Source organism: Nannospalax galili, unplaced genomic scaffold (genome assembly GCF_000622305.1).
Source record: "Nannospalax galili isolate Female #2095 unplaced genomic scaffold, S.galili_v1.0 scaffold810, whole genome shotgun sequence".
NCBI lineage: Eukaryota > Metazoa > Chordata > Mammalia > Rodentia > Spalacidae > Nannospalax > Nannospalax galili.
This window is the reverse complement of record NW_008329132.1, coordinates 2799281-2826711: the sequence shown is the minus strand read 5'-3', so window position 1 is coordinate 2826711 and position 27431 is coordinate 2799281. Positions and strand designations below refer to the sequence as shown.

General features: G+C 46.5%; 1 protein-coding gene across 1 annotated transcript in view; it reads left to right on the top strand.

Moving 5' to 3' along the window:
- The window catches only part of LOC103733379 (dedicator of cytokinesis protein 1), a 362643-nt gene that overhangs the window by 307819 nt on the left and 27393 nt on the right, over positions 1 to 27431 (top strand). The window contains exons 16-23 of the mRNA XM_008832196.3: positions 8457 to 8546; positions 9586 to 9690; positions 16445 to 16586; positions 16708 to 16786; positions 18923 to 19007; positions 22219 to 22305; positions 23705 to 23881; positions 24817 to 24900. Coding sequence (XP_008830418.2) covers positions 8457 to 8546; positions 9586 to 9690; positions 16445 to 16586; positions 16708 to 16786; positions 18923 to 19007; positions 22219 to 22305; positions 23705 to 23881; positions 24817 to 24900 — 849 coding nt within the window. The remainder of the gene's footprint in view (positions 1 to 8456; positions 8547 to 9585; positions 9691 to 16444; positions 16587 to 16707; positions 16787 to 18922; positions 19008 to 22218; positions 22306 to 23704; positions 23882 to 24816; positions 24901 to 27431) is intronic.

Sequence of the window (27431 nt, the reverse complement as noted above, 5' to 3'; positions counted from 1 at the left end):
CTAAGTATTTAGGGTGATGTTTTCACATCCTGTGACTTATTCCTTTTTTAAAAAGAAAGAAGTTAAAGAAAGATTTCAGGTAGGCCTTGTGGAGCCCTATGGTGAGTTCTCTCTCAGAGTCTCTAAAACTTTGTAAGCCCTTGGTGAGAACCAGAATCCATCCAGACCCAATCTGGTGTGAGTATTCAAATCTCAGAGGTTCTTTATGATTTGATGCTATTAACATGAATTTTTTTTTAATCAAAACATGAGAAAATTGGCTTTTAGAGTCAAGGACAATGCTGCCTCCCCTGGCTCTGTAGGATCACAGAGAACTTTCTCTACTAACAAGCCTACTGGGAGCCAAGGACCACTCTGCACTCTGAAATACACAAAGCAGGGCTAGCTCGAGGGATGAAGGTCTAGCATCAGAGTTCTCTAGAAGAGGAAAAACATCGACGTCTTCCTTGGGCTGTCATGACTATATCACAGGTACAAGTGGTCCCTTGTTCTGGGGTTGGGAGACTTCACAGATGGAAACTCTTCCTCCAGTTGCACGGGAAGCATGGCTGACACACACGGGTAGATCCTACGACTCTGAGTGGCCTGAAGGTCGGATGAAGACTGAGGAAGGAAAAGAAGTTCTGAAGCTGAGCATCTTTGTTCATTCTTTGTCAAAAATACTGCTTGTCCCACTAGCTGTGGCGTAGGCTCAGTGACCCGCTTTGCTGGCCCCATGTCCCCTCCACACCCTCATGCCATACCTCCATTTCTGACCCCCGCCATGTCTTCATCCCTATCTATTCCAAGGTTGTATCCATTCAGAGCAGTGTCCCCACTTGCCTGCCTGGACCCTACAGTATGGCAGGACCTCTCATCCCACAGCTGTCCCCTGACTCTTAGTTATCTTCATCCCTTATCTGCTGGTTAACATGCTACAACTATGCCTTGAATTCTCCCAACAGCAAGGAAAGTTCATAAATTCATTCTGGCTCCAAGTCTTTTCTCTATCAACTCATTGTTTCTCTCCTTGCTCAACCACTGTGCCTGAGCTGCCTCCTCTCCCTGGAGCCCGTTCCCCTCACAGGTGCCCAGTAGTCACCTGTGGAGTCAGGAGTGACAGTGAGTCCCTCCACCCTCTAATCTAAATACCAAGTATGGTGGCTGGTCTTGGTTGTCAACTTGATGTACCTGCAAAGAGGGAACCTCAAATGAGGAATTTCCTTCATCAAATTGATCTGTGGGGCATTTTTTTTTTTATCGTTAATTGATAAGGAGGGCCCAGCCCACTGCAGGCAGTGCCATCAGTAGACAGATGGGCCTGGGGTGTATAAGGAAGGGAGCTAAAGATAAGCCAGAACAAGCCAGCACAAACCAGAACAAGCCAGCGCAAGCCAGAAAAAGTCAGCACAAGCCAGAACAGGCCAGCACAAACCAGAACAAGCCAGCGCAAGCCAGAAAAAGTCAGAACAAGCCAGCACAAGCCAGCAAGCAGCAATCCTCCCTTGCTTTCTGCATCAAGCTCCTGCCTGGAGTTCCTGCCCTGGCCTCCCTTAGTGATGGACTAAATCCTGTAAGATAAAATAAACTATTTTTACTGGTTGTTTCTGGTCATGATTTTTTTTTTTGCAAGTATTTTTTAAATATTTAATTTTTTTAAAGTTGTGTTCTTTTTAAATTATTTTTTAGAAGAAGCATTTCATAACAGCTTTAACATACTCAAAACAATTTCCAGAGCAAAGATACATCTCTTTCAAAAGTGGCTATAAAATTTTTAGGTTCACAGTTGAATTAATACAGTTATATAATATTGAACTCAGTATAACCCCTGTAAGACATAAGATTGAATGAGTTTTTAACCATCAAAAAAGTTCTCTATTTCATTTTAAAATACATTGTTTCTTATAGAAAGGCTCATTGTTTTTGCTAGGAACACTTAGATCTTGGCACATGCGTCTCTAATCTGTATGTATCTGATTATTATTAGTCATGGTCAGTTGCACTCAGATCCTTGGCACCTGTGTATGGATATAGTCATTGGGTAGATTTCAATGGTAATGTTTATCACCTCGACTAATTAACATGACAAACTTTTATGCTTTCTCCTCAAATATAACTCATTTTTTTAATTTGTTGATTTTTTTTGTGTGTATATCACATAGAACATCCCAATCTTATTCATCTATATACCCACTTCCCAGATGGCACCCTCCCATAGCCTCCCTCCCCCCACTACAGCCCTTATACTCTGTCTTCCCTGCTACTGTCCGCTGTGTTGTCGGCACCCCCAGCCATTCCCCAGTACTTGTCCATCCAGTGATTCTAGTCAGCCTATCTAGAGGTCTTTGTTTTAGGATGGTCAGCTGTTCCTCATCTAGCAGTAATCAGTTGTCAATATTCCTTTAGATAAGATTGGGGGTCTGCTGTTCATTTTCCCAGTTCTATGCTGGGTTACTGTCTGGGAGTCTCTTGGGCCATGATTTTTATCACAGCAACAGAAAAATCACACTAGAGCACCGACCAGAGGCAGCCATGTCTCTTACCACTCAGATGGGGCTTTCAGGCTCTTCCCTTGCAGAGGTCATGACCTGACACAAAAATGCACATCTCTGTCTAAAAACCTAAATCCTTTCTTATTTTCCCTTCTGGGACATTAATAGATGAGCAAATAATTTTCTGTTTTGTCTAATGGAGAATTGTGGTGGGAAAAAGAAGCCATGTGGATGGACAGGGGCTAGCTGGGTGAACTCTCTTCAGGGCCTCATTGCCCAGGCTGTGGAACTTGTGCTAACCCCAATCTGCATCTCACGTCCCCCCTACCACCTTCTTCGGTGGATGGCTTGTGCATTCCTAGAGTAAGGGTGGTACCATTATTGCAGGATCAGGCAGCTGTGAGCAATGCACCATCGATGGGGACAAGAGATGGTGTCAGAAATGTCCAGACACATTCTGTCCTCTTCTCAGGCAGGCAAAACTAGTTGCAAACTTCAGGAAGACCAAAGATGAGGAGCCTGGTGAATGCAAGGAGTCTATTCTATAAGGAGTGGTTGCAGATCATGAGCAGCTGTCCCCCTCAGTCAGGTCACAGCATTCTCACAACACACATCAGACACGGGGACTAGAAAGGTATCTAAGCATGCAAACGTAGCGCTGTAACTGAACAAGGCCTCCTGCTGGTCCTGGGCTACCTTGGCCTCTCTGGTGCCAAGGGACCTCGACCAGAGCTGTGGACTCTTCCACACCATTGATCCTCATCCATTAAACACCAGAAATCTGTGTGGGACTCTGGAAATTCAGAAGGTAATTGAGTGTGACTCTTCCTATAACTGCCAGGGAAAACGGATGAATGGTAGAAAAATGACTAGAAGTCAAGCTTCCCATAAAACACCGTCCCTGGTGATCTGCTCACAGCTAGTGAGCACAGGACACTGGAGTCCTGGTGACCAGCTGTGAGGAGGGACTGTCGTTCCTGAGGACACCTGTCTTTCCATCTGCTGCCCCCTCACCCTGTAAGACTGTCCTTGTCATCTGATGGGTCTACTCCACTACTCCATCATCCATTTCATGGGAAATTAGTATCTGATATTCTCTGCTGTCAGTAGTGTGTGTGTGTGTGTGTGTGTGTGTGTGTGTGTGTGTGTGTACGCACACACATGCCTATGGAAGCCAGAGGGCAACGTCAGCATTAGATACCATTACCTAGGAGCTGTCCACCCTATTTTTTTCAGACAGGGTATCCCACTGGGACCTGGGTCTCCCCAATTAAAGATGGCTGACTAGTCCGCCAGTGAGCCCCAGGGACACCTCTGTCTTTGCTGGAATTACAGACAAGCACCATCATGATGGACGTGTGTGTGTGTGTGTGTGTGTGTGTGTGTGTGTGTGTCCGTGCATGTACACGGAAGCTAGAGACAGCATTGGTGGCCTGTCCTATCAACGCTCCACCTTATTTCCCTGAGACAAGGTCTCTCCCTGAACCTAGAGCTGGGCTGGCAGCCAGTAAGCCCAGTGATCCTTCTGCCTCTGCCCCTTACCATGCTGGGCTTGCCTTTGCACAGGACCATGCCAGGCTTTTTATGTGGGTTTTGGGACTTGAACTTGGGCCCTCTGCTTTCAGGACAAGTACTTCACCTGTGAAGCCATCTCCCCAGCCCCTCTGCTGCCACTGTCTTGATACCGTGGAGTTTCATGAGAAAAGTTTTCTGGGTCTGAGACTTGAAGAAATGAAAATTCTTGAAACCAGGAGAGTCAGGAGGATGACAGAGATTACCATCTCAGGAAAATGGAAGTAATCATCCCATGGTGAATGGCACAGAGGCAAGAATGTTTTCCACACAGACGGGAACAATTTCCCAAACGCCATAAACTAGATTAAAGACCTCAGATCTGAAAATAAAGTCTGTGAATCTGGGCATTTTCATGTGTGGCTGCACACGCCTCCTAAGTCCGTGACTCTTGTAAGAATGGGCCTGAGCCCGGGTTCGGTTACCAAAGGTCAGAGTGATTCTTTCGCCACCAAGACAATCTAAATCTAGATCATATTGAGTCTGCTTCCTCTTTGGGGACGAAATATCATCCAAGGTGTTTGAGTGGAAAGTATGACTGGAGTGTAGACTCTCTTTAGCACCCTGTCCAATGAAAAGTGGTTGAAAATTTGCCCTGTGTGGAAACCGTTAACAGAGCTAGGGAGGGCCAGGGAAAGGGGAGTGTGTATTTATAGAAAATATGACAGCAAACACCGTGTAACCTCAGGGTGAGCAGGATAAGACATTTACTTGAGACTTATGTTTCTTTTAAAAACAATTACTTTTGTTTGTATCTAAAATACCTTGTCTGTCATTTAGGATCAAGACAGATTGAGCTTTTACCTAGCAATGAATTAGAAGCTTGAACATGCTAGGCAGCTAAAAGAAGGTGTTATTAACTTACACACACTAAAGAACAATCCAGAAAAGGAGAACTACAAGGGAAGGGAATGTTGTCTTTGAAGTGGAAATTTACTAAGGGAGGCATGGGTCACTGGAGCTTAAAAGAAACCTTAGAAGGGAGAATTCTCCTTTTCTGGGAATGTGAGCTTAGGCTCCAGCAAAGGACAATAAAGGCCCTGCAGAACCAGATGTAGATGGGCAGAAAATATGAGGCAGCGTCAAACCAGAGGGAAAGAGTGAGCGTGAGCAGTGTGTCCCTCCTCCCGCCCTCCCCGGTTCGCCCTGTATCTGAAACACACAAGGTACTTATTTTTACTTTGTTCTTTAAAATATTAAAATACAACTCTTAATCCAGACACACACTTTTTCTCATTAAAAAAAAAATAATAATACTGGGACTGGAGAGTTGGCTCAACAGTTAAGAGTACGGGCTACTCTTGCAAAGGACCCGAAGAGATTCCCAGCACCCACGTGGCAGCAAAGAACCATCTGTAACTCGTTCCAGGGGACTCCAACGCCCACTTTTGACCTCGCCGCTGACTTTGTATGACACGGGTGCACTTTCATACATGCAGGCAATACACTCACACACATAAAATAAAAGCAATAAATAAAATTTTAAAATACCAAGGAGAGTCAGATATCATGATACAATCCCTGTAATCACAGCACTTGGGAGAAGCAGGCCGAAGAATCAGGAGTTCAAAGTCATCCTCGACTTTATATTGAATTGGAGGCCAGCCTGAGCTACATTGAGACCCTGTCTCAAAATGCCCCAGACAAAACTGAGTGGTTTCTTTAGGTATGAAAAGAGTGTTTCAGGTGGTTTTAAATAAAACGGTACCCTTCCATTAATTGTTTCATTGATAAGCAAAGCCTGCAGTGGACCCATTCTAACAGGCACTGGGGCTCTGTGCTGAGGATTCATCAAGTGAGACCTCCAAGACAACTGCAAGTGCTGGTACATGATCTTTACCTTAAGGTGGCACTGGGAAAGTCCACCATGTATATGCTGTGTGGCCTTGAGCAAGTTCCTCCTCCTCTGATACCCAGCTTCCTTATCTGCCCCTTGAGAATGGACCAAATGACTAGAGGGCTTCAACCTGGACACAGGCGGCTGGGCTCATGTCAGTTGGGAGAGGCCGAAAGCCTGCACTTGTCTCTTGTTCTTGTGGTAATCACCCCTGCACTTGTGGGGGCGAGGGGAGGGCGTGTACCCACTAGGTCTTCAGCTTTCCAGCTAAGAGTGGAGTCAAGACCAGGGCAGGAATGAGTAGCTCCCAGAGGGATCTTGTGGGAACCGTGGCACTAGGAAATCCAGGGAATTTCTGGCTGGAAATACAGTGTTGTATCATGTCAACCTTCAGCTCTGTGTGCCAAGTCCTGAGGAGCAGGTAGCCATGTCCTGAGGTTTCCCAGAGAAGTGATGCGCGGCCTCTACTCTTAGGGGCTTGTAGTCTGGGGAGGAAAGACAAGAATCTTCCACTTTGACTACTTTAAGAAGGTTCTGAGGAGAGAGCACAGCCACTCAGAAAAGCTGAAACTGCTGCCCAACATCGGGAAGTCCTCTGTCCTCCCCGTGCTCCATCATCAGCCCACCAGCAGAGGATGTGGAAGCGTGGCTGATGGTTAGGGGCCAAAGCTCCAGCCTCATGTGAGGGAGCACTGTTCCAGCTCACCAGAGGGAACCAGGTTCACAGGAGGGGACCACAGCTCCAGCTGCATAAGAGGGGATTACAGCTCCAGATTCAAGATGTGCATGACCATGGCTTTACCTCTGCATTGTGATCACGCCTGGGATAGGGGGGTTTCTATCATTTGCAGTTTCAAATCTTGGGAGGTCTGACTCCCCACCTCCCCTGAGGGCCAGGTATGATCTTGACTCCACACGTGCCTCTGGGCATCCAGATCTTTATGTCGGTCCTCTCCCTTTCCCAGGCACCTAGAGATTCCATTATTTTTCTGTTACTCTTCGACAGCCCAGCCCCAGTGCACCTTCACCTGTGCCCCACAGAAAATTCTAGAGAAAAAAGTCAGTCTGGGAAGTTAAAAAAAAAAAAAAAGAAATTACTTCAATAACAGCTGATAGAATTCTCAAACTAAAAATATGTAATTGAATTTAAGAATGTAAATTTGTGGGGCTGGAGAGATGGCTCAGCGGTTAAGAACACTGGCTGCTCTTGCAGAGGACTGGGGTTCGAGTCTGAGCACCCACATGGTGGCTAACAACCATCTTTAGCTCCTTTTCCAGGGGATCTGATGCCTTCTTCTGACCTCTGAGGGCACTGCATGGTGTGGATGCACTTACGTACATGCAGGCAATACACTCATACATAATAATATATAATATATAAATAAATAAAAATAATAAATAAAATAAATAAATAACCAAATAATAAATAATAAATAAAACAAGAAAGAAAGAAAGAAAGATAAAACCAGATATGTTGATGTGTTATAGTTTCTGAAATGTATTAAACAGGAGCTTGGAGAAATGAAAGGTTAGAGAAATGTGAATATCTTTAAATATTTGAAGATGTGTAGAAGATAAAGATTTGTTTCGAAAAAGAATAGTTTGACCTACATTAAGATAGGCTACTTTCTGAATATTTCAGTCATTAGAAATAGTAAGTTTTCAAACATAGTAGGAAATATGGAAGAAAAAGACTTTTTTTTTGGTCTTTTCGAGACAGGGTCTCCCTGTAGCTCCAGCTGCCTGGAACCCAATCTGTAGACCAGGCTGGCCTTGAACTCACAGAGGATCCGCCTGCCTCTGCCTCCCGAATGCTGGGATTAAAGGCGTGCGCCACCTGTGTTTTTAAAGAAGGCTCTGAAGCCTTGGATGGCTGCAGCCCAAAGGGGGGTAAGCACAGCTGGGAGGCTTCCCACGGGAACTGGCTCCTCCAAATTTCCTGAGTTCTTTTCAAGTAATCCATTTTCTTAACCTTCCCCGAAAGAAAATAAAGTCTAGGCCTGTCAGCAAATTACTATATGTGAAAAATTTATCCACATTGTTAAAAGTATTTGGAAAGGCACTTTCAAATTATTTGTCTATTTGCAAACCTCTGGCAGGCTTTACATCTGCATGAAGCAATTGTTCTGCAAGCTTTGGAGTCGTGGCAGTGTAACATGGTGTTTATAAAGTGGGACCATTGGGAAGTAGCCAGCTCGGGCCCTGAGCTCCCACACAGATACTCCTAACAGGGCACCTCTGCCCTAGAGTGCCTGTTCCCTGTCTCCAAGGCTGCCCTGACAGATGGTCCTTGGCAACCAACACTGACAGCAAGAGGGTGCCGACAGTCAAGGACAGGCCAGCGGAGCGCTGTGCCATGGCAGAGCTGTTGTGATGGATGAGCCTAGAGTTTGAGCCATTTAGTCAAAACTCCAGGTCCTGAGACAAAGGCCAGAACCCCTAGAAAACGCTTGTGTGTTTCTGAAATCACTCCTCTAGTGCTTCAGTTCATCCCGGATTGTAAATAACTGTGTTACTGTTGGACTGGATGCACAATTCAGGTTTGGGTCTCTTGTTTATTTTCTTGTCGCTCACAGATGTGGGAGGAGGCCATCGCCTTGGGCAAGGAGCTTGCAGAACAGTATGAAACGGAAATGTTTGATTATGAACAGCTCAGCGAATTGCTGGTAGGTCTTGGGTTTTGATTTTTCTGCAATTTCTCTTTCAGTTTTCGTGTTGGGATCCACCCCGGATGTTCTCTTGATGTTGACACCACCCTCTGTATTATCTTAGAAAAGAGCTTGATTCTGGCCCGTGCGAATTCACGTTTTATTCCCAAGCTAAGAAGTTAAAACTTTGTTAGTGATGCGTAACACCTGCTAACATCCAAAGTACAGGGGTCTTGACAGCCTAGAAGTCCCCTAGGTTCTCCATTAGTTTACAGCTGTCATCCTTCCCACCAGAGGAGCTGGACAGATGGTAGCCAGAGCCGTGTGCTGCCCTGAGCTCTCTGCGGGTTCCACTGCTGCCTCCCCAGCAACCTCGTTCTTATGCTCGGCAGATCACATTTATGATGTAACGTTTGCCACTCATTTAGAGCAGAATGATTCTGACTTTTAAATTCTCCCTTCCTGAGCCCCCATATCTGATCTGTACCACTTAAAAAACACTGGGGGCTTGCTGCTGAGTCAGGAAGAAAACTCCCTGGAGTGCCTCTCTGGTCATTGAAACTAATCCCAAATCACAACTAGTAACTGAGTGTGGTTTGTTTAGCGACCTTGCTGAATGACCAGGGATCGGGGAAGGGATGTGCGGGACTGAACTAAAATGATGGCAACCCAGGGCTGGAGTGATGGCTCGGTGGTTAAGAACACTGACTGTTCGTGAAGACCCAGGTTCGAATCCCAGCACCCACATGGCAGCTAACAACCATCTGTAACTCCATTTATAGGGGATACGACAGCCTCTTCTGTCCTCCGCAGGCACTGCATGACACAACTGCACTTACCAACATGCAGGCATAACACATAAAATAAAAATAATAAATAAAATATTTTTTAAAATGATGGCAGCCCATCAGTGAGGTGAGCCCATGTGTGGCCTTGGTACCCTCCTACAGTCTGCCTGAGTTGCCAAGCTCTGCCCCCTGACAAGAAGAATCCAGAATATTGGATGCTCAAGTGTTTTCTGCTCAACCCTGAGATGAATTTTCTTTCTTCCTTCCAGAAAAAACAGGCACAATTTTATGAAAACATTGTCAAGGTGATAAGACCCAAGCCTGACTATTTTGCTGTTGGCTACTACGGGCAAGGATTCCCCTCGTTCCTCCGGGTAAGATGATTCTTCCTGCTCTGAGCCAGAAGCACTCGTTCAGCAGAGCGGCTCCTTCCTGGTGTTTCACACAGCAAAACCCAACACCAAGTGCTAGCTTTGTGTTGATCTGTGGTGCCAAGGATGGGCCAGGAATATTTTCTTTGATTTCATATAGGCTTTACATCAGATTTCTTCCTGAAAAGAACTTTAGAGATTTAATGTATGCTTAACTGTGACAAAATATACACAGGAAACCGAAGATTGCTCAGTGGCTACACCATCTCCTACAAGGGTAAGGACTGAGTTCTGATCCCCAGAACCCATGTAAAGCCAGACTCAGTAGCATGGTTCTGCAATCCCAGCACACCCTACCAAAAGATGGAAGAAGGCAGACAGGGGAGCTAGCCCACTGAGCAGTGAGTGACAGACTCCTTCAAACGAGGTGGCAGGCGAGCTGACGGCCAAGGCTGACCTCTGAGCTCCACGTGCTCTCTGTGGCATGCATGTACCTACATTCGCATACATCGTAGTTGTGCAGTTCAGTGGCCTAAGCACACTGCATTGTGGTACAGCCTTGAGCACTTTCTGAACTTATGAACCAGAACTTGGGGCTGGAGAAATGGCTCAGCAGTTAAGAGCCCTTACTGTTCTCACAGAGGACCTAGGAGTTTGGGTTCCCAGCACCCATATAGAGTGGCTCACAGCAGCTAGTAACTCCAACTCCAGGGGCTCCAACTCCTCCTTCTGGCCTCCACAGGCACCTGCACACATGTGACCGACATGCACACAGACTCATATACATACACGTAGATAAAAATAAATAGAAGTTTTAAACACTAGATCTCCACACCCTTAAACATCAGCTTCTCATCTGCTTTCTCACACTATGGGAGCCTCAGGCTCCTGTCTGCCCTGTGAGTCTAGCACTCTAGTTACCTCATGTAAATGGAATCGGTCTGTATGCGGCCTTTTGTATCTGGCTTATTTTCACTCAGCATGATGTCTTCAAGGTCTATTCATGTTGTAGCAGGTGTCAGAACCTCATTCCTTTTCAAAGCTGGATGGTATTCCATTGTGTGAATATACCACACTTTGTCTCTCCATTCATCCGTTGATGGATACTTGGGTTAGTTCCAGCTTTTGGCTAGTGTGAGCAGTATTGCTGTGAATATGCATATTTCTAATCATATAAGAAATCGAAAGTGGGTTTTTAATAACAACTATGCTTGAAACTGAATCCCACTCCCTCACGGGGACCAATGGATGCTACTGGATACATAACTAAAACAGTAGCCATGACGGCCCTCCAAACACTCATTTCCCAGTATCCACAGGATGCTGAAATCTATAAATACATGCTCCCTGACCTACTAGTGAAGTAACTTCAAATTTCTGAAAAAGACATTCTTACCTGTCACTGGCCAGGGCGTCGTGATGTCTGTCATGTCTTATGACATTTTTATGATACATGGTTTTCTCTGGTCATGTGATTCCTCTAGCTTCATGGGAACGGGGATTCTGTGCTGGGAGTGCAGAGCTGGGGGGAGGCTGCTCCCTTGTCTGGGGTTTCCAGTGCCATCAGGTCGCTCAGGGGGACTCTGTATGCTGGCAACCATAAGATGTAAATGTCCGCTCCCAGAGTATGTGTGCGTGCCTGTGTTTCCTTGTTCATTTGTGTGTGTGTGTATGTATGTCTGTGCACAAAGAGGTTAAAACAAGCTGAAGGAAATGTATTTAGAATATAAACATGCACATTGCAGCTACAAATAGTATTTTCTATTTTTTAATATCAGTCAATAATATCCTGAAAATATGATCTAATTGAAACTTTTGAGGGCCGTTGAGGTGGATCAGCAGGTAAGGCCCTTGCTGCGATGCATGAGAACCTCCTTGGTGCCCTCGCCTTGCTTTTTATAGGGTCTCTCATTGGCCAAGAACTTGCCAAGTAGGCTAGGCTGGCTGGCCAGTGACCTCCAGGGATCTGCCTATCTCTGTCTCCTCAGCACCAGGATTACTAGCATGTGCCACCATGCCTTGCTTTGTGTGTGTGTGCGTGTGTGTGCGCATGTGTGTATGTGTGTGTGTGAGTGTGAATCAAATTCAATTCAAACCCTTTACCAACTGAGCTGTCTCCCCAGTTCACCTGTCATTCTTTACAGGAGTGACCCATGCAGTGTTGGCCCCTATAGGAGGGAAAGATGGTTGACTCAGCATTCTCCATAGGTCACCAAGGCATCTGGCCCAGGCTGGTCACAGCTGGTCAGCCTCTCCCACTGCCTTGCCTTTTTATATAGCTAAGATAGCAGTCCAGCAGACACCCAGGTTCTAGAGAGAGCTTTGCTGTTCAAGATGAGTAAAAGGTGTTCAGTTACACTCTCTAAATAGGGAAGGATTTGAAGTTCACTTAGAAAAAAAGCAAAATGTGTGTGTGGAGTTGCATGCTTCTCGGGAGGTAGTGACAGAGATCCCTGGGGCTCGCTGGCCAATCAGCCTAACCTAATTGGTGAGTTTCTAGCCAATATGAGACCAATGAAAACCAGATAGCATGGGGAGAACAACACCCGAGATTGGATTGAGCCTCCGATACATTGTGCATGAGGCGCCCACACACAGCACACACATACATGTGCGCATGAGGGTGCCCACACACAACACACACAAAATGCAAAGCATAGAGGCAAAGTAGCCTAATTTTGCAAAAATTAAATAAATAGAAATAACACAACCTTTTAATTTATACATACATGTCTGTGTGTGTGTGTGTGTGTGTGTGTGTGTGTGTGAAAAATTAAATAAATAGAAATAACACAACCTTTTAATTTATACATACATATGTGTGTGTGTGTGTGTGTGTGTGTGTGTGTGTGTGTGAGTGAGTGAGTGAGTCTGTTTCTGTGAGTCTGTTTCCCAAGGTGAGTCCAGTGCTATACTGGGCATCTCATGCTCGGTCTGGGCTCCAGACTTAGAGTCCTCCTGTGATGGAAGCAAGGGCCAACCATGCATCTGTGCAGGATGGTTAACCAGCTCTCGTAGCAGAGCAGAAGCCTACCTGAGCCTGCAAATGAAATGCCCCCTGAAGACATGCTGCGGTAGAGGCAGCAGTGCCCCGTCCTGCCTGGCATCACATCCTGCCTGGCGCTCACGGGCACCGCAGGCTCCAGGGACCATCCTGGGTCACTGCCACCACCAGAGGACAAAGTGTGACTTAAGAACAGAGTTCAGCGTGCTTGATTAATAAGGAGCTGCCGTCCCTGCCACACCTGAGTAGCTTTGCAGGGCTGCAGCAATATATTCATTACACTTCACAGATCATCTGGCAGGGGTCAGTCTGACAATGACATTACCAGTTACGAGAAAGTGGGAGGGATGTTTGGTGACCACGCAGTCAGGAGAGCAGACGCTGAGCTGGCTCACCGTCGCTGCGGCTCTGTTTTTCTCCATAAATCGATCTTGTTGCTTTTTGCATTCATATTAATATTTACAGTTCTCACAAGGAATAAATATATTTGACTCGATGTGTGTTTCCCCCTCTTTTGTGTTTGAAAGGACTACTTCAGGATGCTAAGTAATTGAGAGTTCTGGAACATTTTATTAGAGGTCTCACCCGTAACTCACTAGTGTTTTCCTATTAAAGCTTTTGTATGTTTTTATTGTTGTGCCTTCTTTAAGGGCAAAGTTGATAAATGCGTGCTGCTTCCACAGTGGCCTGTTCTCTATTAAATCTTACTGAACTGAATTCCCAAAATGTTTGACCTCACACGACGCCAGACTCTGTATTTATATTTCTAATTAAGACTACATATAACTTTGCTTTCTGCTTGACATTTTTTTCGGAAAAAAATGGAACATTTTTCTTCCATAATGATACTTCAAGACATACCTAAGTACGAAGTGGAAAATATTCCAGTCCTTAAACTATTCCTTCTTCAGTAATTCGCTAAACCTCAGAATAAATTAGAATTTGAAAGGGGGATTGTCTTGGTTGGTCCATTTGGGCTGCTATAACAAAATACTTTAGACTGGGTACTTTATAAATAACAGAACTGTATTGCTCATAGTTCTGGAGGCTGGGATGTCCAAGATCAGGGTGCCAGTAAATTCTGTGTCTAGTGAGACCTTGTCCTTCACAAAGCAGAGGGGAACTCTCTGGGGACCCTTGTGAATCTAATCACTTCAAAGCCCAGAGCTGTTATTACTTTGCTGACTACATATTAGTGTATGGAGAGGAGAGGGAGTATTCAGACCACAGCAGGGATAAATCGGTGGGCTATTGTAGGGGCTCCCTTTACCTCTGTGAAAATGTATTAATTAGACAACATTTAATTTTAGGCTGAATCAAGGTAGATGTAAGAAAGTGTAACAAAATGCTTCTCTCTCCCTCTCTCTCCCTCTCTCTTTTCTCTCTCTCCCTTTCTCATTTCTCTCTCTCCCTTTCTCATTTCTCTCTCTCCCTCTCTCATTTCTCTCTCCCTCTCTCATTTCTCTCTCTCATTTCTCTCATTTCTCTCTCTCTTGGGTTGGACACATTTCGCTCTCTCTCCCTCTCTCATTTCTCTCTCATTTCTCTCCTCACTCTCTCATTTCTCTCTCCTCTCTCATTTCTCTCTCTCTCTCTCTCTCTCTCTCTCTCTCTCTCTCTCTCTCTCTCTCTCTCCTCTCTGTGTCTACCTCTTCCTCACTGTCCATGCTCTCCCCAACCCCGTCTTCCCCATTCTGTCCAGGGACAGCCATTGATAAGGCATGACCAGCCGGAATGATGCTTCCCCAGTGTCTGTTGGTTGGAACCTCAGGTGTCCTGATGGGGCCGCATCCCACAGTCCCCAAGCCCACTCCCTGTGTCCCAGTTGCTGGGGCTGTGGTTTCTGATTAGGCAGAAGCAGCATAGGACGGTCCAGGGCAGGTGGAGAAGGTGGAAGCCTTCAAAAGTCAGCAGTGACTTTACATTCTTCCCGCTGACACCTCTTTGTGGCTCAGCTGACACTCAGAACACTGTTCTCCTGAGGAACGGAGACCGGTTATATCTTGTAAGAGCATTACTTACAGATGTGCGAGTATAGAGTGACTGGGTTACACCCACAGAGGCGAACAATACAGCCCTTGTCAAGAGTGTCCATCTACCTAAGCCCCCACCAAAGTCACCGCGTTTGGACACAGATGACAGCACTCAGTGATCTCCGGCTTGGAGGATGTCACCCACAAAGGGAAAAGTCAGCCCTTAGAAGAGCTGTGTCCTTTGTCATTTCATTCACTGATGAGTAAGGATCATACAGAACTGCAGTTGTCAGGAAGAAAGCCAGGCCATCCACCCATCTCCAGCCTCTCACCTCCAGGGAGGTGGGAGGCGGGGCCTTCCAGCTTTAGCCTGGATCCTCTTTCCTCCTTCCCTGCAGATCTCCATGTGACACCCAGGAGTCAGATCAGGCTCTGAGGAAGACCCTTTAGTCCCATGCAGAGTCAGACTCCTTTCCACAGAGGCGAATGACTTAATTAGGAGTACAGAGGAGAGCCCACATCACTGGGCTTGTCTGTGGGCTCTTTGGCTGGGTCTAGGAACCCAATTAACACAGGACCTGATTAACAAGAGCGAAGCAGAAGAACTAATTAATTTTACATGCTCGTGGAGAGATCACTAGAGTAAAGTTCAAATGAATGACTAGTGCCTTGGACAAAGCACTGTGAATTTATAAAGAAAAGGCAGGACAGTGGCTGTGTGGATGAGGATAGTGACTTCGGAATATTACTATGGCCATGTGGGTGGGATTATAGAAGCTAGGGGACAGTCAGTTATTTTACAGTTTGCTCTCCAGGTTTGTTGAAGCCAGCTGTGGTGTGTGAAAGGCGTCCATGTGAGGCTCCCTATGTCTTTGCTACATGGAGAAAAACAGGCCACATAGCCTTTCCTAAAGCTACAACTCTGCAAGTGAACTCAGACTTAAATGAGTAATATCCTGGTGTGGCCTATTTTGAGATAGTCCAACCTTAACAGGACTCACATGAAAAGAAAGACAGGCATCCTTTCCACGTGCCCGGGCTGTGTTAACCCTTTGTGAACATGCCTGGGCCCCCATGCCTTGCTTAGTTTCTTTGTAGATTTTTGTTACATTCATTTATATATAGGGGGGATATCATGCCACAACATACATGAGGGGGTCAGAGGCCAAGTCACAGGAGTTGGTTCTCTCCTTCCACCACAAGGGTCCCAGTGATCAAACTCAGGTTGTCAGGTTTGACAGCAAGCACCTTTACCCACTTAGCCATCTTGCCAGCCCCCTTCATATTTTTAAAATTAATTTCTTTTTATTTTATGTGTATGAGTGTTTTGCCTGCGGCTATATAAGTATACCTTATCACACAATGTTTGTGGAGGCCAGAAGAGGGTGTTGGATCCCCTGGAACCGGAATTATGGATGGTTGTTAGCTACCACGTGGGTGCCAGGAACTGAACCCAGGTCCTCTGCAAGAGCAGCCAGTCCTCTTAACTGCTGAGCTGTCTCTCCTGCCCCTCTTTTATAGTTTTTTAATTGGTTGTTACTGTTATGACTGAATTTCATGGAGAAGAGTTCAGCCCTGTGAGGCCCCCTGCTTCGCCAATAGTAATAATGTGGATGGCTTCTGTCCCCGTGTTCCTGATTAGTGAGAGCAAGACAAGTTCTTAAATGTAGTGACATGGTTTTAAAAACTGTCAAGCACATTTTGAAGACAGTGCTCTTGCATGTGAACTTTCCATGGCCCATCCTCTTTGGTGTTATTTAATGAAGGTCATTGTTTTCAGGGAAAAGTGTTCATTTACCGGGGCAAAGAGTATGAACGACGGGAAGATTTTGAAGCCCGGCTATTGACTCAGTTTCCAAACGCTGAAAAAATGAAGACAACATCTCCACCAGGCGACGATATTAAGACTTCTCCTGGCCAGTGTATCCTTTAAGACACCAAAGGACCGTGCAGCCTTTATGACTCCTCCATTAGCAGGGGGTGCTGCAGGCAGGGTGGGGCCTCTCTGCACACTGCCCGTGGTCCTTAACACCCTTCCCTCAGACATCCAGTGCTTCACTGTGAGGCCCAAGCTTGATTTGCCTCCTAGATTTCACCGGCCGGTGTCGGAACAGATCGTAAGGTAATCACACCAGTTCCCCTACCGATAGGAGGTGGTGAGAGGCTGTAGTCAGGGCTCATGCTAATAACTCTACTTTTTGAAGTATGGATTGTAATCTTTCCAGATGTTTTTTTTTTTTTTTTTCTCTGCCCTCTTTGAAGAACAACAGAAGCTAATGATTTCTGGTACCTACAAAATGGAAGGGTTACTGGAGAGGCACACAGGGTCCTTTCCTGGGGTCTAGAGAGAATGGGAACCCAGGAGGGAAGTGGCAGACCTCTGGGCTCCTTAGAGACCTGCAGTTCTGGGTAGAATCTCCTGTGAAGCCTTCCAGTAGTGTCCACCCCACCTCTACCCCACTCCATGGTGATCTGGACTGACTGCTTCTTATAAGATGAGGAAAGAGATTGGAGTGTTTGTTCCTTGTGAGGTTCAAGATAATAACCCTTTTCTCCGGGTTAGAGGGATGGCCAAGCTGGTAAAGCACTTACCTTGCAAGTCAGGGGCAGGGGGGCGGCACCTGAGTTCGATCCCCAAAGCTCACAAAAAGAGGCAGATGCAGTGGTACCTTTAATCGGTTGGAATCCGAGACACATGGATCCCCGGAAACTAGCCTCACTGACTTGGCAAAGTTTCAGGGCAAAGAGAGACCCTGTGTCCAATAAAAGGTAGAAGGTGCCCAAGGAGCTGCACCTGAGGATGTCCTCTGACCTCCACATGCATGTGCACACATATACATGTTCACGCCCCCACACGTGAACACACACAACAACAGTAACAGTTTTTGCCCTGCAGCAATGGCGGTTTCTTGGTGCCAGATAGTGAGGTGGCGTTTGAATCTCACAAGTCTCTTGTCCTGGTGGGATTGAGATCACACACCTGCAGCTGAACTCTGCCTGACTCCGCAGTACTGTAGAAACCACTGCCTCCTAGATGGTTCTTTGATGTGAAGAGTTTTATTTTCCATTTGATCTCTGTCCCGGAGAGAGCATCAGCCACTTTGATGGCTGCTACTCCTTGAATCTGTTTGTTTTGCATCTTGAAGTTTGGTGGATTCTTTAATCTTTTGTCATCGCTGCCCTGACTCCAGTTGTGGAAACGACTAGGACTGTGTGTTCACATTGGAGTGTTCTCCCAGAAACCCATTCTAAGGTTCTCCATGCTTTTTTCTCAGAGAAAGGCATTAGGCAAATGCAGATGTGTTGAGTTCCCCAGATAGCTCTGTGGACATTTCCTTATAGGAGGAGAAATAAGTATCACCCCACCTACACCCTGACAGGATAATAAACCCACCGCTACCCCAAGGCGGACAGACAACAGGCTGTTTGTGGTCCTACTCACCACTCTGAGTGTCTGCAAAATCTACGTCTTACAGGTCTGAAACTAGAAACTAAAACACCTTTCTTTTAACAAGATGCATATTGTTGAATTGCCAGGCGTGATGATGCATGCCTTTAATCCCAGCACTTGGGAGGCAAGGGAGGGGAAATCTCTGTGAGTTCAAGGCCAGCCTGGTCTACATAGTGAGTTCCAGACCAGATGGGGCTACAGGGAGACCCTGTCTCAAAAAGACATATATATGTGTGTATGTATGTATGTATGTATGTATTTGAATTATTTAAACAAGTTAGCTGTTAAATTATTGAGCTAGCCAGGCATGGTGGTGGCATGCCTATAATCCCAGAACTCAGGAGGCAGAAACAGGCAGATCTCTGGGACTTAGAGGCCAGCCTAGTCTCCATAACAAGTTCCAGGCCAACCAGGGCTACATAGTGAAAGCCTGTCTCAAAAAAAAAAAAAAAAAAATTGAACTCAAATGATACATTACTAACTTTTAAAATACTGAGCACCCTCACTGAATACACATGTCTCCTTCAGATCACCTTTAAAGCTTTGCCACATTCTGCCCTTACCCGGCATCTCTTTCCCTGAGGCCTGGCGGAGACAGACAGGAGGTAAAAACCTCCCATCAGTTTTTCCACTTGCCGGCATCTCCCTCCAGAGGCCGGTGGAGGGGGAGCCAAGACCATGGCTTCGGGTCAAAGTTGGGAATGTTTTCTGAGATGTGGTGCTGTGTTCCTAGGCCAAGCCCTCAGGTCCAAAAACAAATTGGCTACTTTGCAGGTTAAATGTCTAATGATTTTTCTGTCTCTACAGTTTTTACAGGGTGAATGAGGTCCAGCGGTTTGAATATTCTCGGCCTATCCGGAAAGGAGAGAAAAACCCAGACAATGAATTTGCGGTAATTAAAAAGAAGAAAAAAAGTGCAGCCAATGAAATAAAACCCCAAACTCCGTTCATTCTCCCAGTGTCGGGTGGGAGCCAAGAGCAACGGGGCCCCAAGGCTTCCATGGGCGGTGTTAAAAGTCTGCAGGAATCTCAAGCCATTGCTCTCCAGATCGAGTAAAATTCACAAGGCTTGTCCATGAGGTGGAGATGCATAGGGACATGACTGATGTCATGAAGGGTTGGGTGTTCCCTTCCAGTGAGTTCCAGTGCTTAGAACATGGTTCCCCAGGGGCACAGAGGCTTATGGAGTCTTCTGCAGTGATAGTGACCGCCAGGTGAGCCCGACGGCAGAAGAGTTCCCACTTAGAGCTGCTGACCTTCTGTTGACCTCTGTAGGGTTCTGATTCGGGTCAACATCCCTGGTCTGAACCCAGTCATGACAACCAATGGGGTTTCTAGACATTTCCAAATATCTGTCCCTTTTTGCCAGCGATCACATTGGCAGACATGTAACAGCAGACGTGTAACACATAGTAATACATGCCTTTTAAAAGTTACACAGCAGGGCTGTGGAGATGTGCAGCCGCTGAAGTGTTTTGTTTGCCTTTCAAGCATGAAGACTTGAGTTCTATCCACAGAACTCATGTCAACAAAGCTGGTGTGTGCTTATAATCCCAGCATCCAGGAGACAGACACAGGCAGGTCCCTGGGCCTCACTGATCGGTTACTCCAGCCCACTAGGCAAAGGTCCCAGTGAGAAACCGTGACTCACAAAACAAGGTGGACAGAGCCTGAGGAACCCTGGCTGAGGTTGATCTCTGGCTTCTACACATATACATCGGGGGGGGGGAGATTATATATATATGAATTGGTTTAATGGAGCCCATTTCAAAGGCATCAGTAGTTTGAAATGTTAACCCTTTCTTCTCTTACCCTGGACTCCCTCCCTGCAGACTCCCTCTTTAGCCCCATACTACAAGGCAACTTTAGCTCCAGGAACCCTAGTAAGGACCAGTCCTGCTAAAATGATTTCCTCCTATAGTCTGGGGGCCTTTAGGGTACAGAAGGCTAAAGGTGAATTGGTACCCCACAGCTGATCTAATCATAACTTGAAGCCTGCCATTAGGGCTGACTTGGGTAGAAGGACTTTCACTCTCCCTCCCCATGAGTCCTTAGGGCAAAATCATAATTCATAATTCTTGAGAGCCACCTTGGGGACGTCTCTCCTGACCTGAAACCAGTGGCCTTGTGTGTTGACAGGAACCTGGTGGAAGGTGAGGCCCTGAAGTCTTGTACAATTCTAACGCTGTCTTGTTTTAAGACTAACATGTGGTTTCTTAACCAACATCAGAATCCTGGTCCCCTGGTGGCTGGTCCTTGTAGTGTAACTGAGGTTCACAGCCTAGGCATAGACAACCCTAATACCCACACCAACTGTGGTGACTTTCTGAATTATCTGATCACAAATAAATCAAGGCATTCTTTCTATAGTGACTCAGACTGGAGGATTGATTGAATTTCCCTCACACCTCCCCCATCTGGAAATATGTATATTCTTCTTAAAAATATTTTATTTATTATTATTATTTTATGTGTATGAGTGTATTGCTTGCATGTATATAAGTGCCCCCTGTCATGCAGTGCTCACAGAGGTCAGAAGAGGGTGTCAGATCCTCTGGAACTGGAGATATAGACGGTTGTTAGTCACCATGTGGATACTAGAACTCAAACCCCAGTCCTCTGTAAGAGCAGCCAGTGCTCTCAACTGCTGAGCCCAATATGTATATTCTGATACGGTAAAGAAACAGACAGAAGGAGGTCAAGCACATTGCTGAAGGGTGCTCAGCGAGTTGGGACTGGAGCTAAGAATAACCTGGGTGCCTGACATTTTGAGCTGTGCTAAACCCCAGAGCTTATGCTGCTTCTCTGTGGCCCCGAAATCCCCCCATGGCCCCATTTGGATCCTCACATGTGGATGGAGCGTTCTGAAGCCACAGGACGTAGCCCCTCACATGCCTGACAAAGCTTCAGGCTTCCAAATAAGAGTGGAGCGATAAGAAAGCCTGGCCCTGGGCCCTTCTGCAGGGCTCCTGGCCTCCTCTGCCCCCAAGAGCAAGGTCTAGGAAAGCTGTCCTGCCAGGCCAAGAGCATGCTTAGTGCTAGGCAAGAGATGCAGCTTCAGGAACCAGGGCCAGTAGGCAGGAGCCAGCCAACCTGGGCCCTGAGTTAGGGCTGTCCATGAGGCCTGAGATAGATCTGGGGTATCTCCAGCGGCGTGGGCACTGGAGGTGGGCTCTGAAAAGTTCCCAAGGACATAGCAAAAGAGCCTGGAAAACAGATCTCCTTGCTTTTCTCTGGAATCTCAGAGGTTCTAAGGCCCAGGCCAGCATCTGGAATTGTCCTGTGACTAGAGAACTTGGCCTAAAGGGTTACAGTTTGCCCTCTGCTAGAGTTCTGGGTAGCCGTTAAGGAATAGTAAAATTCTCATTAGCTTGAAACCATTTTCTACAATATGTCAAGTGCCACTTTAAAAAGAATACATTTTAGAAAATATTTTTATTTAAAATAGACTGAGACCAGGAATGTACCTTTGTTGCTACATTCCAGCCCTAGCACTGTATAAATTAAGTAGATGTGGTGGCACATGCCTGTGATTCCAGTACTCAGGGAGATGGAGACAAGAGGAAGATCAGAAGTTCAAGGTCATCCTCAGCTACCTGTGTGTTCAGCAGTACAGGATACATGAGGCCCTGTCACAAAGTAAAATGTAGAAAGGAGTAACACTGCGTAAGAAGTCTTGAACAACGAACACCAAAATATCTACGTTCTCATCTATGCATTTGGGGTCTCATCACCCTCTATCTCTACATCTTTGTGTATAAACATATTAGCTAATGTAAAACTCAAAGGCCTCCCAAATCCATGTAAGAGGGAACCCCCTTCGCTCTGAGATATTTACATTTCCACTGCTTGCCTACTATGTCTTCCAGATAGCAGGTGGGTTTGCCGACCAGGAAACGGGGTGCTTTGATGATGTGCTGTGACTGTTGAGCAGAGCTTGGCTCCCAAAGCACCCTCAGTATGTACCTGTCCTACCTGAACAGAGGCAGACCCTGTCCTCTGGAGCCTCCATACAGTGGGGTCACACAGATCTCCAGGAGGACAGAGCCACCTTCCTGCTGACATCCAGCTCCTGACATGTGCTGTATGTGTTCCTTTCACAGAACATGTGGATTGAGAGAACCATCTATACCACGGCCTATAAACTGCCAGGAATTTTAAGATGGTTTGAGGTCAAATCTGTCTTCATGGTAAGGATTACACACCTACCCACCCCTCTCCAAAAAGGAGCCATCTGTCCGCCTCTCTCACTGGGTGTGACACACCTTCCTCTTCCTCAAGAGCCACGTGATCACTGGCGTGCTTGCATGCTGCCTGTCACCACCCTGCGTGTATCTTGGGGCATCAGCATCTCTCTGCCACCTCCAGCATCTTATTCCAAAAGCTCTGTGGTCATCCCCAGCGCTTGCTGACCAAACTAAACAAAACAAGCGCAGAGCCAGACCTCACTTCTTCTCACACATATTTAATTTCAGCAATACTGTGTTGTTTGACAGTTCTTTCTTTTAATTAAATGAAAAGTTTAAAGCACATTTCAATTGACATGAACTTTCTACAAAGTCTCTTTCTGTTGGTTTCTATTGTCATTTATATGAAAAATAACTTAATGAATAGAATTTGCTCATATCAAGTGAAAATAGCCCGAGAATACTCCCCACCCCCGCCCCGGCCACGGTATTTTGTAAAGAAATGATGATTCCCATCTTGTTAGCTGAACTTTGCCTTGCTATGAGAGCATTCCATCTATATGAAATTTCCATTTATAAGGAGGTTTGGGACAGCTTCATTAACATGAGGTAATGTTGGACCATGGGTTTGCTGGACCATGGGTTCATTGACTAGACCCAAATATCAGGCCTACAGAAATTGTCCATCAAAAAAAAAAAAGATCCAATTAAAGGCTAAGACTGTGTCCCCGCATGCTCGAAGTCCTGGGTCACACCCACCATCACGTACACTGAGTATGGTATACCCTAGCCCTTGGGACGTAGAGGCAGAAGGATCAGAAATTCAAGGTTATCCTCGGCCTTTGAGGCAAGCCTGGACTACCCGAGACTGCTTTAAAAAAATCATTTAAAATATGCTTCACCCTGGATGCACTTACAGTCCATCTTACAGCAAGTCCCCGACACACCTGGAGTTTTGGCTCTAGCATTTGGCTGTGCTTGCCAGCTCTGCCCAGCTGCGTGTCCTCTCCTCCCCCTTGTCCGTGCCACTGTGAGCTCTGAGCCCTTCCATAAGGATGTATATCTCAACGACACCAGACCTCCCCACCTCACAGCCAGGATAGAGGCCCCTCTGCCTGCTCAGAGCCCCTGCTCCTAGAAACATGATCACATTTTGCTCTGAGACCTCCATTCTCTGCCCCAAAGCCTCCAAGGCAGTTGGGACCTTGGCTGGTGAAATCACTTAGAGTGGCTAGACTGAGATCCAATTTGTAGCCAGCTTAGAAGTTCTCCAAACTTGCATTTACTTGGACAAGATAACTGGCTCGTTGTAACTCTAAGTTCTCATTTTTGTCACAGAAAATGTATGTGGGAGGGCACTGTGGCAGCTGGGCTGACATGCACTGTACTCCCTCCCTTACAGGTAGAGATCAGCCCACTGGAGAACGCCATTGAGACCATGCAGCTGACAAACGACAAGATCAGCAGCATGGTCCAGCAGCACCTGGATGACCCGGGCCTGCCCATCAATCCCCTGTCCATGCTCCTGAATGGCATCGTGGACCCAGCTGTCATGGGTGGCTTTGCCAATTATGAAAAGGCATGTGACTCCTGGGAGAGGCTGGGCATTCTACACATGATTCCAGGGCCCAGGAGCTATCCTGATCCCCCTGAGCCATGCCAGCAGAGGTGGTAGCCTTCAGGAGAGGTGCCAGTGCACCCTTCCCCAGCCAGGAAGCCCCACTGGCCCACCCATACTGGGCTAGTAGAGCTCTGGAGAATCACCCTCACTACCCAGAGGCCTGGGATCATAGAAAGGCTAAAGAGTCCTTTCTGGAGACAAGCAAGAGTCCACATGTTCAGCCTAGAGAGATGGCACTAGTACGAGGGCAGGGTCTCTGGCTTCCCTCAGTTACAGTGCAATAGGAGCAGGCAGAAGTTGAAGGACACATAGGCTAAAACTCATCTGCCCACCGCAGCCCAAGCCCATTTTCACAAATGCTTCTTCAAATGGGACCGTGTTCATTTTCTCACCTCTTCCTGGGTGTTTACCTGACACAACAGTGACATACTGGAGCCACTAAACAGAGGCCTGTTTAGTCCACGAGGCTGAAAACATTTGCCAATCAACCCAGCACAGAAAAGGCTTGTTGACACTGATCTAGACAGAGTAGAACCTAAGACTGAGAGGCTCTGCCTGAGAGCAGCTACGAGGTTCAGGAAAAGGTAGCACTTTCTCTCGATGTCCTGCACTCTTCAGGAGGAGACTTAGGCACGGGTGCAGCTTTGAGGGCTGTAACCCTATCTATGCTTCCCAGCCGGACCAAACAGTCTAGATGGGCTGTGGCTTTGCTGGACTCCTGGCTCTCCTTATACTCTGTGTATTGTGTTTGACCTCAGGTCCTGGAGAGGGTCCAGCCCAAGGTCTGCAGGGAGTGCCATGGGAGGGCTTATGCATGGCTCTCACTAAGGCCCCTGTGCACAGCGCTGTGCTGGGTGATCATGTGTGCTGAGTGGCTTTCCCCATCTCCACAGGCCTTCTTCACAGACCGCTACCTACAGGAGCACCCTGAGGCCCATGGACAGATTGAGAAGCTCAAGGACCTGATAGCCTGGCAGGTAGGGCACCCAGGGGCAGGATAGGAAAGTGGGTGGCCAGGTCCCCCTTTTATGTTCTTTCCTATCAGCCTGGTGGCTTCTGGACCTCAATCACAAGGTCCCCAGGTCATCACACTGGCCATGATAAACTCAGCTCCTGGGCTACGATCATGGACTTGAACACCCAGAAAATTCCATCTTGCAAATGAGCAAGATCTACTTCCTCTCCAGTCATCCCAGCTGCTGAGAAATCTTTTTCTGACTGGAATTGATAGAACAGAAACATAGGCATGAAGGTGAGCTAAGGGCCACCAAACCCGTGCTTGGTCCTTCAGAGAGGAGTGATACATAGGTCAGAAGCTGCAACCTGCCCTGCCTTCCACTCCTGTGTGCAGCTCTGCAGGGGGACGTGTCCTTTGTGCTGTGTGCCCGACTGCAGTTCTGTACATTATTGGCTTCCATCCTTGTTTCTGGGCTGCTGGGCCCTTCCAGGCTGCCTGCTTACAAAGGGTGGGGCGCTCGAGAGGGCGACTTGTGTTCCTGTGGTGTCTGTGCTTCCTGGAACCCCGGGGCTGGGTGTGTGGGGCCATCCACCCCTTTCTACACTACTCCATCTACATTTGTTCTGGAGCAACTCACTTCCTGTTTCCTCACACAGGCAACAAGGAGTGCTGACCCCACTGACCAGGCTACAGGTGTGGGGTTGAGGGGAGCTGGACAGCCTGTGCTGGAGTGGGGCATGTGCCTAGGCTGCTAGCATTGCCAAGCTGGGCCCCAGGTGCCAGGTGGGCCTGAGGACCCTGTGTAGCTGGCTGTGGCCACTTAATCTGAGCACAGGGTTCCTCCCCTAGGAACTGTCTTTGGTGTCCTGCACTGACTCCTAACAGCCGCATCCTTGTGACAGCTCTGTGACGAGCACATTGATTGGCCAATGAGACCACTTAGGGTATGGGGTTGAGATAGGGTTTGGAGCCAAGTTAGAAGTCTTCTGAACTTGCATTTGGATATACAAGATGACTGGAATTTTACAACCCTAAAATTCATGTATACATACATACAAATATACATTATATATGCAATATATATTACATGTATATAGTAATACATATAAAATTGTAAAATATACATAAAATTCTCCATTTTAACCATTTCAGGGGTAGAATTCAGTGCCATTAGGCACATTCACACTGTTGTACAGCCATTTAATCCACAGAACTCTTTATCTTGTAAACTTTTACCTATGAAATAACCCCTCCAATCCCTTCTCCCCTAACCCATGACTCCCCACTCCCAGACCCTGACTCCGCAGCTCTTCTCCCTCAGCTCCTGACTCCCCAGCTCTTCTCCCTCAGCTCCTGACTCCACAGCTCTTCTCCCTCAGCTCCTGACTCCGCAGCTCTTCTCCCTCAGCTCCTGACTCCCCAGCTCTTCTCCCTCAGCTCCTGACTCCGCAGCTCTTCTCCCTCAGCTCCTGACTCCCCAGCCCTTCTCCATCAGCTCCTGACTCCCCAGCTCTTCTCCATCAGCTCCCGGCAGCTTCCCGTTCAGTTTTCAGTCTCTGAATCTGGGACTCTAAGAAGCTCTCATAAGTAGAACCATGTCTTATTGGTCCTTCCTGTCTGCTTTATTTCATTCTGCCTAATAACTTCAAAGTTCACCCATGTGTAGCATATGTTAGAATAGCCTTCTTTTTCAAGGCTAAATAATATCTTGTCATGTAAATTAATTCCTCTGTTGGTGAATATTTGGGTTGTGTCTGCCTTGTGGCTAGTGTGGCTGACGTTTCAACAAACACGAGCATTCAACTATCTGTTCATGTCTCAGCTTTTGAAACTTGGTGACTTATACTGAAAACTAAAATTTCTGAGTCATACAAAACTCTAAGTTTGAAGCTTTCAGGCATTACCACTTTTCTACAGTGGTGACACCATTTCACACACCCAACAGCTATAATACAAGGTTGAAATTCTCTGAATCTTCACCAAAATTTGTCATTTGGTTTTCTTCTTTAACATTATAGCTATTTTCATGCATATGTAGCTTTATGTATTTATTACATGTAAAGGGCAATATTTCTATTCCATCGTAAAGCTCTTGAAACCTGTTTGCCCTGGAATTATCTTGTGACAAGAGAGATCCCTCCAGCCCATGGGGAGGGATACTGTTGGGTCAACAAAAGTTTCTTTGTCCAGACTGTAAGTCATTTCTGTAATCTCTCTATGACTAAGAAAATCAGAGAGTTTGAATTTTGAATGATTCCATTGTAGATGCCTTAGAAACCAAGAGGACTTGGTTTCAAAAGACCTCAGAATGCCGTAACACAGAAACTAGTGTGGTGTGCAAAGTTCTATTGATTCCCACCCCCCCTCGTTACAGCAAATTGGATTTTATGAGTTTCAAGTCCTACAGAGGAAAATAATTTGTTCCCCAGAGAGGGACGTTGTGCCAACACTATGTCATCACCCCTAAAAAGTACGTAAAAGGATAAATTTCAGAACAGCTCATGGGAAAGTTGAAAGAAAGGATCTGTTTCCTAACAACTTCATTAAATC